Source organism: Capra hircus, chromosome 1 (genome assembly GCF_001704415.2).
Source record: "Capra hircus breed San Clemente chromosome 1, ASM170441v1, whole genome shotgun sequence".
NCBI classification, from domain to species: domain Eukaryota; kingdom Metazoa; phylum Chordata; class Mammalia; order Artiodactyla; family Bovidae; genus Capra; species Capra hircus.
The window spans coordinates 45,643,018-45,660,577 of NC_030808.1; the positions used below are offsets into that span (position 1 = coordinate 45,643,018).

At 35.3% G+C, this 17,560-nt stretch overlaps 1 protein-coding gene across 5 annotated transcripts in view; it reads right to left on the reverse strand.

The window, feature by feature from the left end:
• Positions 1–17,560, reverse strand: part of SENP7 (SUMO1/sentrin specific peptidase 7) — a 148,786-nt gene that overhangs the window by 82,161 nt on the left and 49,065 nt on the right. For 2 of the 5 annotated variants that reach the window (XM_013975214.2, XM_018060691.1), the window contains exon 5: positions 11,738–11,935. The exons of 2 other annotated variants lie outside the window; for them this stretch is intronic. In XM_013975214.2, coding sequence (XP_013830668.2) covers positions 11,738–11,935 — 198 coding nt within the window. Of the gene's footprint in view, positions 1–3,357; positions 3,553–11,737; positions 11,936–17,560 lie in introns of all 5 variants that reach the window. One more of the 5 variants, XM_013975109.2, reaches the window with a different exon arrangement.

Consider the following 17,560-nt stretch of genomic DNA (forward strand, 5'->3'; position numbering starts at 1 on the left):
CCCCAATCCCTCCCAGCAACAGGGCCTTTTCCAATGAGTTAACTCTTCGCATGAGGTGGCCAAAGTATTGGACTTTCAGCTTCAGCATCAGTCCTTCCAATGAACACCCAGGACTGATCTCCTTTAGGATGGACTGGTTGGATCTCCTTGCAGTCCAAGGGACTCTCAAGAGTCTTCTCCAACACCACAGTTCAAAAGCATCAGTTCTTCGGCACTCAGCTTTCTTCACCATCCAACTCTCACATCCATTGGAAAAACCACGGCCTTGACTAGATGGACCTTTGTTGTCAAAGTAATATCTCTGCTTTTCAACAGGCCAACTAGGTTGGTCATTATTTTCCTTCCAAGGTGTAAGCATCTTTTAATTTCATGGCTGCAATCACCATCTGCAGTGATTTTGAAGCCCCCCAAAATAAAGTCTGTCACTGTTTCCATTGCTTCCCCATCTATTTCCCATGACGTGATGGGACCAGATGCCATGATCTTAGTTTTCTGAATGTTGAGCTTTAAGCCAACTTTTTTGCTCTCCTCTTTCACTTTCATCAAGAGGCTTTTTAGTTCCTCTTCACTTTCTGCCATAAGGGTGGTGTCATCTGCATATCTGAGATTGCTGATATTTCTCCCAGCAATCTTGAGTCCAGCTTGTGCTTCCTCCAGCCCAGAGTTTCCCATGATGTACTCTGCATAGAAGTTAAATAAGCAGGGTGACAATATACAGTCTTGACGTACTCCTTTTCCTATTTGGAACCAGTCTGTTGTTCCATGTCCAGTTCTAACTGTTGCTTCCTAACCTGCATATAGGTTTCTCAAGAGGCAGGTCAGGTGGGCTAGTATTCCCATCTCTTTCAGAATTTTCCAAAGTTTATTGTGATCCACACAGTCAAAGGCTTTGGCATAGTCAATAAAGCAGAAATAGGGTTTTGCTGGAATTCTCTTGCTTTTTCCATGACCCATTGGATGTTGGCAATTTGATCTCCAGTTCCTCTGTCTTTTCTAAAACTAGCTTGAACATCTGGAAGTTCACAATTCACATACTGCTAAAGCCTAGCTTGGAGAATTTTGAGCATTACTTTACTAGCTGCAAAGTAAATTGAAAAGAGTGCAATTGTGTGGTAGTTTGAGCATTCTTTGGCATTGCCTTTCTTTGGGATTGGAATGAAAACTGACCTTTTCCAGTCCTGTGGCCACTGCTGAGTTTTCCAAATTTCAGACACTCTATCAGATCTAATCCACTGAATCTATTTGTCAGTTCCAACTGTATGTTACCACATAATACTGTGTAAGGGATTTGGCCTTAGTCACATAAGGCATTTTTCCTGAGTTGTTATGGCAACAATCTTTAAGCCTAGCTTTAAGCCCAGAGCTAATGATTACAGAACAAAACAACTCATCCTGCTCAAGAGTATGTTCTTCCTTAAGTTCTGTACTAATGGTAACATATGGTAATATAACAAAAAATGTAGGGCTTCCCTGGTGGCTCAGAGGTTAAAGTGTCTGCCTCTAATGTGGGAGACCTGGGTTTGATCCTGGGTCGGGAAGATCCCCTGGAGAAGGAAATGGCAACCCACTCCAGTATTCTTGCCTGGAGAATCCCATGGACGGAGGAGCCTGGTGGGCTACAGTCCATGGGGTCGCAAAGAGTCGGACACGACTGAGTGACTTAACTTAACAAAAATGTACCTTGCCAAGGACATGTTTCTCCTTAACAAAACCTTATGACTAATCTTGTTATCTTGTGGGAGTGGGTCTGGTAAAACCTTTATAACCTTGAGACATTCTTTTGATTTACTGTTAATAACCAGCTCAAAAAGTAAACAGCTCCCTTGCTAAGACTAGTGATGGGGCACTCTCTGTCCCCCTTCCAATGTCTACATCAGAAGCTTTCTCTATCCTTTTTCACTGTAATAAAACTTCTGCCACACAAAAGCTCTAAGTGATCAAGCCTGGTCCCTGATCCCCAAACTAAATCATCTTCAGAGATCATGAATTCATGAATCTGATATCATTCACTGTAAGCTACCAGTATCTCCCCACACTGTCTAGTATAGGACAAAGATATAAACACTTTTAGTGCAAAATGATAAAATGCATTTCTACTACCTCTGATTAGGCATTAAATTTATTAGTAACTGGATAATGCCACTGAAACGCTCTTTTTTTTTTCCAGCAAATTCAGAAAAAGGATAAAGTTAACATTGTTGCTAAGTAGAATCTAAGTGAAACACAAAATATTCTCCAAAAGAAAAAAAAACTCATAAAATTTATGCTAATAAGAAATAAACAGAATTTATAAAAACAGAATGTTATAAAGTAAGAAATTTATTATAGATACTTTAAAAGGTAACTATGAATACTCTTTAATGTAATTAGCCTTAAAAGAGAAATACAAACCAGAAGTTATGTTTGGATGATTAGGGGTAGAAAGGCAATTAAGATTGGATCAACAATTTTTCACTCAGATCAAAACTATTTATTGTATTGTTAGAAAGCAGAAAATAAAATAGAGTTTCACAGTAAATGAAAATTAAAATATCTAGTACTATGTACTAACTGACATCCCTGAGCTTTTTAACCACAATTTTTTTTTTTCGTATTTACAACCACCATATGAGCCTCTCCTAGTACTTTGCTACAAAGTAGTTCAGTCAGGTCCAACTCTTTGTGACCATATGGACTGTAGCCCACCAGGCTCCTCCGTCCACCAGATTCTCTAGGCAAGAATACTGGAGTGATTGCCATGCCCTCCTCCAAAGGATCTTCCCAACCCAGGGACTGAACCCTTGTCTCAGGCATCTCCTGCACTGGCAGGTGGGTTCTTTACCACCAGTGCCACTTGGCACTGCTGATTTCCATTTCTCTTGTTAGTACAGTTAAACTATGTACCAATTTCAGCTACCTCATATCATGTTTTTGGTGGGGAATACATACAATCACTCATTCAGCAAATGCTTAGTGGCTAGGCAGAGTTCTAGAATCTGAGTATAAAAACAGTGAAAAAGAAAAGAAGAAGGGACGGATGGATCGATGGAAAAACAGATGGGTGGATAGGACAAAGAAAGATGAGGAATAGACATATGTCAGGGGAATGAATTTCAATTACACCAGAAAAGATGCAGTAGGTAACTAAATTTTCATTACAAGCCTACATCCATTTTCCCACACAGAAGCAGAGTGACCAGTAGTTTCTGAAACTGACTCTTAACTATGGGATGCTGGTTCCCATAGCAATTCCAGTCACCAGGGGAGAAAAGTTAACACTAGTTATTTAGCAGTTACACATTTGTCAGGGGAGAACAGAAGGCGGCTCATCAGAATAAGTGCACAATTTATTTTGAGTAGAGTTATCACTAAACATACCTTTCAGATAAAAAGAAGCTCTTGTGAGGATTTAGATTTTGACAAGATTCTAGGCTGCCATCAGCTGATGAAGAAAGCTGCTCTGATTGCAAGTTGTCTGTATCACCCAAATTGGCCTCAGTTACAGATGAGGTCTTTATGTATTTTCTTCCTAACTTCGTTCCCAGGATATTCGTCAATATAACTCTGGGTTTCCTGTCATATAAAATAACAAACACTGTACTATACTGAAATTTGCAGTGAAAAAAATTCTAGGAAGTTGAAGTTTCAAACATTTTCAACTTAGCATAAGTAAGCTATTAGAATTATACCATCCTGGAAATCGATCCATAAATACTCAATATTTTGGACAAACACTCTTTTTTTGTTTCTGGAAGTACTTACATCTTATAGACTGGCATAGATTGGCCTGCCACTATATGGCTTTAACTATACTAGTGGATGCTATTGGAACTGCTTAAAATTTTAACCAATTTTTCTCAAAAAAAAAAAAAATGGGTTTTCTTTTCCAGTAGTTATTAAAAATACAGAAACTACAAACCAATTCAAAAAAATGTTTCTTCTCTTTCAACAGAAAGGTCCTTGGTAAATAACAACATATTCATAATTGGCAAATGATAAATGCTAAATCCAACAAGAAAGACATCATTCATACTGCATCTATAGTAATGACAGATTACTTAAGAAAAACAGCACATATATTGATGGTAATAAATATGCTTTACATAATAGAATCAGGAAAAAGGGTCAAAAAAATTAATGTTTAGAAGAGCAAAGAGTAATTTTTAAATTGGTGGGATTCATATAAAAACTAGTAATGCAAGCCTGGTATCGCCTTAAACAGAAGAGGATGCCCTAACCTTCTATTTGGCCAGCTGTTATTATGAACAACTGATACTCGTTGCCATACTACAATGACGTCTTTAAGGTAAATACCTGACCCTGAACTGACAGGCCTAGATCAAATTATTGTGATTTTTAAAATTTGTGTTAGTATTTTCTTGAAGTTTTCCTGTCTCCTGTTTATGAGATGTTCCCCCTGACTGTCACTTGCAGCACTTCACTGACATTTTGTGAGAAATAACAGATAACATCTAGAAAGGTTTAAGCAAACAATGTGAGCTTCCCTGTACTTTGCTACATTTGCTGTACTACTCAGAGGCACCCTTCGATTTTCACTATAGAATAGAAGCACTGTGTTCTTTTCACTATGTTCCAGACAATGTGGAATTTCAGACCCTAGGACAACTGTAAAATAATTCAGTCTCCTCTTTATTTTAAACATGAAGAACTCAAAGCTCATAAAAGGTAAATGGTTGCCCAAGTATAAGCAACTCTAGCTCCTAGAAGAACCTGGGCTTTTGGGTTCTTTTAATTTTATTCCATTACACTGCATTTTCAATACTAACTTGCCACAGCATCCAGATAACTGAGTCTCTCTGTAGATATTTTAGGAATCCTTAAATATATTCACTTCCAGCACAACCTCCACAAAAAAGTACTGGGTTGATTAAGCTGGATATGATCTAAAACAAGGCTATGGTAAATACAACTCTCTGAACCCAAGAGTTTGAGTGAAGGAAGAAAGGAAATTAAGTAAGCCACTTAGCACAATCACGAATTGTGGAGAGTGAAGAACAAAGATATTTTTCTTTCTCCTCTCATGATTTAAGCCTCAAAGATTCCTGTTTATTACTGTCTGCTTTGTATATTTGATGCCTGACAGAACCCTCCTTAAAATCCTGGATTTGAAGTAGGAATGAAGACAACAAAAGACCAGTAAGGAGTCCCAATATTTCTTCTATCTGACCTCACACTAGGAATTACTGTGAAATGAATAAAGGAAACTCAACTGCAGTTCTCAATCTTTAGGGAGAATGTAGGATTATTAGAAGGGAGAATTTTATTCAAGTAAGAACTATTTTTCTTCAAATCAGTCAGTTTAGTCGCTCAGTCATGTCCAACTCTTTGTGACCCCATGGAATACAAAATGCCAGGCAACTCCTGGAGCTTACTCAAACTCATGTCCATCAAGTCGGTGATGCCATCCAACCATCTCATTCTCTGTCATCCCCTTAAATTTTACTTACTTTTAAGAGATGAGAGAATTTGATACACTAGTTGATAGTTCATTTTAAGAATTGATGATATACTCTTCATGGTCCCCTATCATTACTGAATTCTAAAATGTAGTTCAAAACAAAATAATTCAAGAACTGTAGTATTTAAAATGAAATGTGGAGGACAGAAGAAATTCCCCCCTCAAAAAATTAGCTATCATTCACTTGTTTAAATGCCTGCCTATAGGACGTTTAAGTATGTTTTTAAATGTTGAGTCTCTAAAGAAAGCTCCAAATAGGAGAGAAAAAGTCCATAGAAGGGTAGTTCTCTACAAAGTACTGAAGAGAATAATCAGCAAAAATAAGCAAACAAAAAAAATTTACAAATATCAGCAAGGAAAAGAGTAATTATAAAAATTAGAATTCTCTTTTGAATAAAGAATGATCATTCTATTCTATTATGGTTTGTTTTGCTGCTCGATTGTTGAAGAAAGAAAAACCAGAGCTATGAAAAAAGAACCTTAGAAGGTAAATGATAATTTTTAAGCTAAACAAATAGTTTAAAAGTCTTTCCTAGAAGAGAAAAACTTGAAAATTCCCTCAAAACCCATCTGAAAAGATCATACATGAATCTACAATAGAACCCACAGCTCTAAAGTACAAAAGCCCTAACGGGCCTCTGAAGCTACCAGAAGGCTCAAGGAGCTAATTCAGTGTGTCTACCATGGCATACCTTTCAATTAGAAAGCATTCTACTACTGTGAACAAATGCCACAAGAAAAAAAACAAAAATAAGAATATTTGAAGGTTAATGAATTCAATATCATGTAAAATATGTAATAAAGTGCAATTCCTACTTTACTTATGAAAAAAATCAAAGGTCAGAAAAATGAAAAGCAGTATGGGCACAGAGTTAGTTAAGGGCAAGGACTTTGGAGTCAAACACAGGGTGAAGTGTTTCAACTTCAACTAGTAATTATATAACCTTAGGTCGGGTACTTACCATAATTTATGCCTCTTATCACTGATCTCCTCATCTCTAAGATGTGGAGAATGGCAATATCTACCTTAAAAATGATTAAGATTAAATGAAATGAAAGATGTAAAGCAATTAGCACAAGTCCTGGCACATAGTCAATATATAATAAATGGATGCTCATTTTAATCTTCTTATTATTGAAGTCTTCCCCAAATTTATAAATTATCTTTTCAATTAGCATTTAATTGTCATAATTTATCATGCTCTGCTCTGTAATCTTAATGAAAATATCTTCTTAGAAAAGCATATAACTAAATAATTAGCAATATCTATAGTACTCCTAGCTCTTTTTAACACACACCGTAGCCCAAACATCTTTCTTTAATTATTTACAACTTAATGTAATTTGGGTACCTTGAAGAAACAGAGTTTTGTGTGACAACCTTACCGAATACAAATCTATAAAGTGATAACTAAGTTTATAATATCTAAACTGCCTTTTGGTATATAATTTATAAGTTAGCACTACCATGGAAATTCTAGGGCTAGCCAGCAGTACAAAAGATTCTGAACATTAACAAGAAATATATAAAAGTATATACTTCATCTCTTGTACTATCTCAACACAGCAGAAAGTTGCCATTTCACACAGTCCATCCAATTTTTTTCTCAAGTATGCAAATAGTATCAGTAAGTAAAACAGATTTTAATTTTACTTACTAATATTATGAAAGTGAAAGTTTTAAGTCACTCAGTTGTGTCTGACTCTTTGTAACCCCATGGACAGTAGCCTGCCAGGCTCCTCGGTCCATGGAATTCTCCAGGCAAGAATACTGGAGTGGGTAATCATTCCTTTCTCTAGGTGATTGTCCCGACCCAGGGATTGAACTTAAGTCTCCTACACTGTAGGCAGATTCTTTACCATCTGAGCCACCAGGAAAGCCTTAATATTATGTTGAAAGCATATTTCAAAACATAATACGCTAAACCAAAGAACCAAATTTTGTAACAGTGAAATGAAGCAGAAAGTATACTGGCCTGAGAAATAATATCATTTATTGAATGTGTCTCTATACACATTCTGGTCCTTAATTGTTTCAATTACAAATTATGGGTTCCACCCCACACCTAAGTAGCAAGGTAAATATAAGACTGAAATAAAAAATGGGAGAAAACTTTGAAAATCTGGTAGGAGCTATTAGATATCCTTGATGTTAAGGGCAAATTTTTAAAGAAATGGAACCCTTGTTGACAGATAACATAACTGCATCTGGCATTAAAGCTATAAATAACAAGTAAAAAGATAACAATACTAATTTAGTTTTTATTTTGCTGCCAATTTAGATGAACGTTTTGCTAAAATTGTGCTGTGGCATTTTAATAGGGTTTCTATAAATCTATTCTTATCCCAGATGGTATCATTCAAAATATTACTTTCTAAATCAGTTTAAGCTACATAAAATTTTTTTTTAATTTTTCAATTACCTTCTTAAAATAATACACAAATTTTCTAAATTTACCCTTTTCTTTTACTAAGCAATATTGTAAGTGAATAAAGTATCACTCAATTAAACCATTGCTGGCTTAAAAAAGTCTTAAGGTTACAGGAATACCAGGGTGTCCAAAAAGTCATACCATCACAATATCTGGAATATGTAATTTTTTAAAACTCCAAACATATATAAACTTAAGAAAAACACAGATAAATATAATTACACCATTTAGGGAAATCCCAAGAACCAGGAGTTAACTTTTTATAACAGAATATTGTATACTGTCTCACTATGTCTCTAATAATCTCTGGTGTTAACCAATGAAGACAAGATAAAGACGGTTTACCTTCTCAAAAGTTTTGCAGGTATCTCCCACTAGGTTCTTTCTTGCCTACTGACCAAGGCTTATAAAGATCTGGAAATATTCTCCCAGGAAAACAGATATGAACCACGTATGGAGATAAAACCTAAACTAAAATATGGCTTATTTATTTTAAAAGATATGTGTGTATCCCACATACTGCTAGCTTGACATTTCTAAAACTCTTGACTCTCTCCTTCATTATTTAATAAGACTGATTGGGATCACATATTTTCTGTTTCTCTTCTCAACTCTATCCAGAAATTAAAAGGCTAAACTGTCTTCATTAAAGGGCACATACTTAAATCACTACCTTTAGATCCCAGAATGTGCTTTTCTGTATACCTGAAACTATTACAACGTTGTAAATCAACTATATGCCAATATAAAATTTTAAAATTACTTAAAAATAAGTAGACAAAACTTTTAAAAAGAAAAAAAGAAAAGAAGCCATTGCTGGGGATGAATAAGTAATTTTGGTTTACTCGGTAGTTAAATTTTAAGTTAAAATTAAGAACCAAACATAAGTTTTTCCTTTCACCTTTCTGAAATAATGACATCTTAGCCAAGTAAAATGAAAATAAGACAAACAGTATCACGTCAAAGTTAAGCAAAGTCTGAAGAAAGTCTAAGTCTCCTATTCTAGATAGCAAGTTCCACACAGAAAACATCTATCCAAACCTATACCCTAAACAGCTCTCCAATTTTCTTATCTGAAGTTTATAATATCTCTTTTCCTGTCTGAGACCAAAATTACAGAGCAGATAATTGGTTTGGGTGGAGGAAAAGACATTTCAATCGAAGAGACTGGAACTGCTAAGTAATCTCAGCAAATGTTTATTGAGAATTTAGTATGTGCCCAGTACTGTGCAAGGAAAAAATAATAAAATGTAGTCTCTGCCCTTATGAAGCTTATAGTAAGGGAGGCAGAGAAATCACATTAAGTGTTATGGGTGCTATGATATAGAATAGGCAGCTTTCCCAGACAAAGAAAGGGATCAAATGCAGATGTGGCAGCTGGAATCGAAGAAGGCTTCCCAAGAAGATGGAAATGAGTTCAGTGTTAAAGACCATATCAGTCAATAAAGGGGAAAAGGAAATTTTTCCCAAGATAAGAGAACAAAAAACATGAGCTCAGAGGTATAAAACAACATTATGCGTTCAGTGAGCTACCAGCAGTTCCCTAATTCTAAAGCACAGTACTGAATGTGGAAGAGTAGACAGACACAAAGCTAGAGACAATCAAGGTGCAATCCTTATGGACGTTGTAATGCCAAGGTAAAGAGTTTGAACTTTAACCTAAAGATTATCTGGAGCCACAGGAAGATGTTAAATAGCAGAGTAACACATAAGCTCTTCATACTTCAGCAACAATATGGTGAAATAATGAAGACGAAAAAAAAGACTACGCACAGGAAGCCCAATAAAATTATGATCAGAATAATAAAGGCACAAAGTTATCAGGGTTTGAACTGAGGCAGTGGTGAGAAAGAGGAAGAAAAGATCATTTGAAGACAGATTTAGGAGGCAAAAATAACTAGACTAGATAAATGATTAGATACAAAGAGTAAGGGGAAAACAGGAGCCAGGACAATTTCTAAGTTCTAATGCGAAGAACTAAGTGTGAAAAGGAGTCATATATTCAGACAGGGAGGAGATAGAGAAAAAGGAACAAGTCTGAAAACAAAGATGATTCACTCACTTTGAAACAAGCTAAACCTAGGACACCTGGAGCTGAGGGGAAGGTCTGGACTAACTGGTAGTTCATCTGAGTAAGGGAACAGAAACACATACATACACAGTAAAAAAAACAAATTAGAATCTTATTAGGACTCTATTTCACATTATATTTTAAGTTTCCTGAACACATAATATAGCTGCTAACAATTTCTGGTGAGAAAAACTATTCTGGGGGATGAAACATTACACTGTTCTAATCACGCTGTTCTAATTCAAAAAGATTAGACATGGGATGAGGGGATGGATGTCATCTGGAGGAGAGCTGGAGCTTCTTCTCAAAAGAACCAAAGGGATGGGAAGAGCCATCTCTTTAACTAGTCCCCTTTATTTAGATCTAGCGGGACAGTAAAGGAATAGCTCACCTGTACTAAGGAGGAAAAACGCTGTACTTCAGGACAATGAGAATAAATTGCTTCTTCATAAATTACTAAAGCTAAGTGTCTAAGATCTGGGTGCTTTAGAAAGTTTAATTTACATCAGGTATGATACAGTATAGGAATTCCTGTTATATAGCTGTTTATGTTTTTGCATTTTTAAAAGAAGTGTCCTTTAAAAAAAAAAAGGACTGCACAATACTTTGTTCAAATGTTTTGACAGAGTTCTACTTTAATTTTTAAAATAACTGTGCTGAAAGTCACGAAGTTGCAGCTGGACCTTGGCTTAAAGCACTTATAAATTGTTATCTAGGGACTTCCTTGGTGGTCCAGTGGCTAAGATGGCACTCCCAGTACAAGGGGCCTGATTAAATTCTTGATCAGGGAACTAGATCCCACATGCCACAACTAAGACCCAGTACAGTCAAATAAATGGATAAAAAATAAATATTAAAAATATTGCTAAAAAAAATCACCATTAAGGTTACATACCAAATAATCAAAGCACCATCTAGCTAATGATAGGCTATTCTAATTGAAACTAAATACTTCCCCTAAAAAAAATTCATTTAAGGGTTAAAACTGTAAATGGAAATACATTAAAAACATGATGTGATAGGTCACAAATTCCCAGAGCTAATTTCTAATTTTTAGCCCCAAACTTCACATACAATTAAAAAAAAAAAAATAGAACAAAACAGGTCTTGTTAGCTTTCAAAATTAAACTGCATATTTATTATTAAAAATCTGGGAATAATAATTCAAAATCATCTCCTGTTTTTAAAAATGCATGTAAAATACAAGAAAGCTCACAAAGTAAAAAGTGGTAAGGACCTAGATTAAATAATATTTGAAAGGTATGTTAAAGGTGCTTGGCATGCTGCAGTCCAGGGAGTCACAAAGAGTCAGACACAACTAAGCAACTGAACAACAACAAATGTTAAAGATGCAGAAAATAAAAAGACCCATAGACAGACAGACTTGTTTTTTTTTCTTTCATCTTTAACATACCTTTGAGATAATATTTAGGTCCTTACCTAACAAAATCTAGGTCCTTATCTACCTGTCTATATCTAGTTCTTCATTTTATATACATGAATCTCTAAAAATATGTATATGAGAATCAAATTATTAAGTTAAATGTACTAAGAATTTTATTTGTTTTTAAAAATAATTCTAACCCAATCGATTTAACGAAATGTAGAGTCATTAACTTTGTAAATGAAGATTGTCAGCTTTAAGACTTGAGGGAGTCACACGTGTATATGCCAATTTTCTTAAAGATCATTTCCAACAATCTTATTTTTAAGATCATTGGACTTAAAGTACTTCCAGTGCAGTAAGCTGAACAAAATCAATACTGAACAACATACCTTTCAGATAAATTAAGGCTTTGGTGAAGAGGTTCTAATTTTTGACATGTCTCTAGGCTGTCAACAGATGTCGAAGGCAATGAGTCAGATTGCACCTTGTTGGCATCACATAAATTAGCATCGTTTCTAGGTAGGGTCTTTCTGAATTTTCGTCCTAAATCCGTCCATAGGACATTCGTCAACATAACTTTGAGTTGCCTGTTACACACATAAATAATTAATATATGCAGTACTAAATATATAATACATGTATTCATCACAAATTATAACAAATGAAAACCTTCAGGAATTCTAATTCAGTTCTTCAAGCAATTAACCAGAGTAGTAAATACCATAACTAAAAAAATCTGCCTAACCATTCTCAAATATACATGAAAAACTAAAGCACATTTCACTTAAATTGGGATTTTCTTCAGAATTCTGTCTGAAATATTACAACTATGGTCACACACATGCAAAGCTGTTGGGATTCCTGGTAACCAATTTGTGCTTACCCACACTATCAGTGGAACAATATTCATCTGCACATCACCTCACAAAGGCAACCACTTCCTGCATTACAAATGTGTTCTTAGTTTAGGATTTGTTGATTGGAAAACATAAACTAAACCTAAAGATAACAGTACATCATCTACAGTCTTAACTCTATATAGTCTTAAGATGCATTTAAGTTTACCTTATTTCTAAAAATAGGTCAACTTAAAACACTGTATGTATACCAATTTCAAAAGTAAAACTGATAAATCCAAGCACTGTCAGTTTTTTGCCTCATTACCTTTTGCCCTTTACTCATTTAACATATCTTTGTACCAATAATACTTGGAGAACTGTGTTCAGTTCTTGAACCATGAAACACAGTACAATGAACACAGTACATTGATGTAAAACAATGTCAAATGAGGAATTGTGGGAAGAATTGAAAATGTTTAATTAGAAAAGTGTCTATTGTACTCCCTAGTATCAGTTTTAGACCCTTTTTGTTTAACAAAAGTAAGAATATTAAGAAACAGAAAGCAGTGTTTGTGTATTTTTAAGATAAAACAGATGTCAAAGAAATGACCTGTTTGCACCTGCCCCTTGGGGCTGTATCTTCAGATCATCTAGTAGAAGAAGCGGGAGCTGCTGCTTCTTCCAAGGAGCCGCTACAGAAAGCACTGAAATGCCACACGTTTTAGGTTTAAAGAAAAACTTATAGATTTTAGGATTATCATTAAACAATAAAAAGATGAGAGACATTGCTATGAATGAATAAAAATTTATTCTTCATCCAACAAATACTTACCAAATACCTTCCAGCAAAACAATTGGCAACAAACAAAACAATTACTGTTCCTGCCTTTGTGGAGGTTACATTTCAAGGAAGAATTATCCAATTAGCTATTTAATTACAATCGTAATGAGCAATATGAACAAAAAGTACAGATGCTGCATTTCTACTGAACCAGACAAGGGAAGTTTTACTAAGAATATGACTTTTACTGAAGTTGAAACTATCCAAAGGAAACAAGTGGAAAATGGAGAGTGGTTCAAAAAGGAGGATAAAATGTAAATGCTCAGACATGAGGAAAGTCTGTTCAAGAAAATTACAGGACTTACCTGGCTCAAGTGCTTAGAATGAAGAGGAAATCTGTATAAAGATGGACAGTTAGGCAGAACTGTGTGGATTATATTGAGGATTTGAAACTTTAATGTCAACAACAGTATCAATCCCCTAGTTTTAATAAAAGAATGATGATATCATAGCTGTATTTTTAAAAAGATGACTTTGATCTTTTGTGAAGAATAAAGAAAACATGAAGAGAAAAAATAATGAATTTAGAGAGGTGATAGTGACTTAGGGATAGGTTAATGGAATGGTGGGAAGAGAAACAGGAAAGAAGAAAAGGGACCATAGATACAGCAAATGTAGGCAGTTAACAGTTATGAAAGGGGGATATAGGACAAGCTGCTGCTGCTGCTAAGTCGCTTCAGTCGTGTCCAACTCTGTGTGACCCCATAGACAGCAGCCCACCAGGCTCCCCCGTCCCTGGGATTCTCCAGGCAAGAACATTGGAGTGGGTTGCCATTGCCTTCTCCAATGCATGAAAATGAAAAGTGAAAGTGAAGTCGCTCAGTCCCCATGGACTGCGACCCCATGGACTGCAGCCCACCAGGCTCCTCCATCCATGGGATTTTCCAGGCAAGAGTACTGGAGTGGGGTGCCATTGCCTTCTCCAATATAGGAAAAGGGGTGAGGATAAATGTAAGATTCAAGATAGGTCTTCTGAGTTAATTATTGGTTACTTAGCTTAAGATAGAAAATATTTGTGTAAGTTTAAGTGCTTATAGGAAAGAGGTCAACAAAGTAGGAGAGGCTGATGATACAGGAGACAGAATAGTTAACATTATAATTAAGTTTCTTAAGAAGTGGCATAGAAAGAGCTAGTACTTACTGAATATGCACCATATGCCAGAAACTATGCTAAGCCCTTTACAATGCTTTACCTCATTTAACCCTCACAACTAATCCATGAGATCAAAGCTATGGTTTTTCCAGTAGTCATGTATGGATGTGAGAGTTGGAGTATAAAGAAGGCTGAGTGCCAAAGAACTGATGCTTTTGAATTGCAGTATTGGAGAAGACTCTTGACAGTACCTTGGACTGCAAAGAGATCAAACCAGTCAGTCCTAAAGAAATCAATCCTGAATATTCATTGGAAGGACTGATGCTGAAGCTGAAGCTCCATTACTTTGGCCACCTGATGTAAAGAGCCAACTCATTAGAAAAGACCCTGATGCTGGGAAAGACTGAAGGCAGGAGGAGAAGGGGATGACAGAGGATGAGATGGTTGGATGGCACCACCGACTCAATGGACATGAGTTTGAGCAAGCTCCAGGAGATGGTGAAGGAGAGGGAAGCCTGGCGTGCTGCAGTCCATGGGGTCACAAAGAATCAGACACAACTGAGCAACTGAACACCAACAACTCCGTGAGGTACAAAGGTAACTATTCTATAACTGAGAAGACCGAGACAGAATGATTAATAACTTGGCCCACAGTAAAATGGGTTGAATAGTGACAGTGGGATCCAGAGCCATACACTCTCAACTCTGCTGACAGCACTCTTAACTGCTCCGCTGTGCTGATTTATGATGGGCTTCTTCCAGAAAACAAGATCATTTTTTCAGAGTGATATGAAAGGTAAAGGAATACAGGGTTGAGGAGAGAAAAGGCTTCAAATCTTCATCGTGTAGAGGGTGAACACAAGATGACTAGCAAAACACAGTAGGATTATCTTGGGATTGAGAAATCCAGTAAGATTAATAATTATGAATTTATAACACCACAAACATACTCTGTTTTGTCATTTTTTCCCCATTAGTGCTCAGCCACCTTGATGTCAGCACAATGCAAACAGATAATCAGGTTCACAAACAATTATTAATTATGAAGGAAAAAGGCATCTTTGTAACTAAACATCTGGCAGCTAGCACCTTAACCAAGTGATCAAAGATAAGGACACCAACAGTGGGACAAAGAGATATTATGTATCCTCTGATATGATGCAATAAGCAAATGACATCAGCTATGAAGCATTCTTGCCAAAAATGTAACATGAACCTAATCATAAGGGCAAACCTAGAAAAATTTTTAAAATCTAGTATATAAGACATCCTAGGAGACAAGTGGCCTGAACTCTTCAAAAAAGTCAGTGTCATGGTTTAAGGGGGTGAAGAGATGGAGGGATTATTCTAAGATTAAGAGACTAATGAGACATAAAAACCAAAAAATATAATGCATGAACCTCAATTTGATCCTAGATTAAAAAAAAAAGACATCTTGGAGACATTTAGAGAATTCTGATTCTAGATTTTATATGAGATGATAATATGAAATTATTATAGGGATTTCTCTGGTGGTCCGGAGATTAAGAATCCGCCATGCAGTGCAGGGGATGCGGGTTCAAACCCTGGTCAGGGAACTAAGGTCCCACATGCCATGGAGCAAATAAGCCCATATGTCGCCCTAGTGAAGTTTCTGTGTGCCGTAACTACTGAAGGCCACACAGAGTAACTATTGAGCCCGTGTGCGGCTAATGGAGAGTCTGTGCACTGTAACCAAAGATCCCACATGATGCAGGGAAGACCAGATGTGCCACAACTAAGACTCGACATAGCCAAATAAATAAATAAATATTTTTAATGTAGTTAAAAGCCAAAAATGATATTAAAAAAGAAATTAGTATATATCTTCTTCATGATGTATTGTGGTTATCATGTAAAAGAATTCCTTGTTTTTAAGAAGTACAGGCTAAAGTATTCAGAGGTAAAGTGCTTGATGTCTGTTACTTATCCTCAAATAGTTCTAGAAAAAAAAAATGTGTATGTGAATGTGCATATGTAATATGCACTTAAATATATGAAAGAAAGACTGAGAAAACATAAATGTGGGAAAATGTTAACAATATTTTGCATGTTTGTTATTCTTAACAAAATAATTCCACACCTGGAATCTTGTACCAAAAAAATACAAAACGTACGGGGGAAAGTTATGCATGAAGATGTTCATCACAGTATTATTTATAACAGCAAAAAATACTAGCAACTTTAAAATCCCAGCAATAGCAGAATGGTTAAGTATATACCATGATAAAACCGCTTAACAGAATGTTACTTACTGGTCTCTTAAAATCTTCTATTTTAAATTTTAAGGGTGGCTGGCTGTGTTTTTTCCTGCTTTCTATTTGTCTTTATTTCTATTTTCTATGTTAAGCAAACACTATTTATGTAGAGAAATATCAACCAATTTATTCTGTAAAGAACAGTAAACATGTTTACCTAGCCAAAAACTATCTATTAATTAGTGAAAAGAAACTATTTTTTACATTCAAGATTACTCTTTTATAAGGTTTTACAACTGTATAACTTAAAATTCTAAATGATCAAATGAAAACACTAGTAAAATCTTAAGGATATATAAGTTCTACTTTTCAGTCTAATTAGAAAACTATTAGTAATTTGCTAAATTATTTGAAAAAATATCCCAATGGTAATTTAAAAATTGTTAAATATGAAAATCTCCAATGTTAGAAAATGTCATTTTTCTATTCACTCAAATCAAGTAAGAATCACGACTGGTACATGTTATGTATGGCTGAGTCCCTTCAATGTTCCCCTGAAACTACCACAACATTGCTAATTGGCTATACTCCAACACAAAATAAAAAGTTAAAAAAAAAAAAGAATTACCATTGGTGATTCTACTGGTCATTCTAATTATTGGTTCTAAGTGAAAAAGACAATTTGGGTTATCTGTGAAAATACATATTTCACGTTCATAAATTTTCTTTATTGTAATCTAATAATATTCTAAAGCAGAAGGCAGCAATCTTTTTCCCCAAAATTAAAGGTAAATTTTAAAAAGTTCTATATTTAAATGCCCTAGCATTCTTTTTAAAAACTCATTTAATATTTATTTAAGAATATAAAAATCATCTATAAAACACACTCCAGTTCAAAAAGAATAATCCAAATAAATATACCTCAAACTATTAGCCAGGGTTTGTTACTCTATTTAGTTAAGTATCTAGAGACCACATAGGAATCAATTCTTATATTATTGATTCAGAACATTTTTTTTAGGCTCTCATTTTTATTTATGTTTTATTGGAGGATAACTGCTTTACAATGCTGTAGTGATCGCTGACATATATCAACATGAATCAGTCATAACTATATACATATCCCTTCCCTCTTGAGCCTCCCTCCCCTCTCATTTCACCCTTCTAGGTCGTCACAGAGTGCCAGGCTAGGCTCCCTGTGTTATACAGCAGCTCCCCACTAG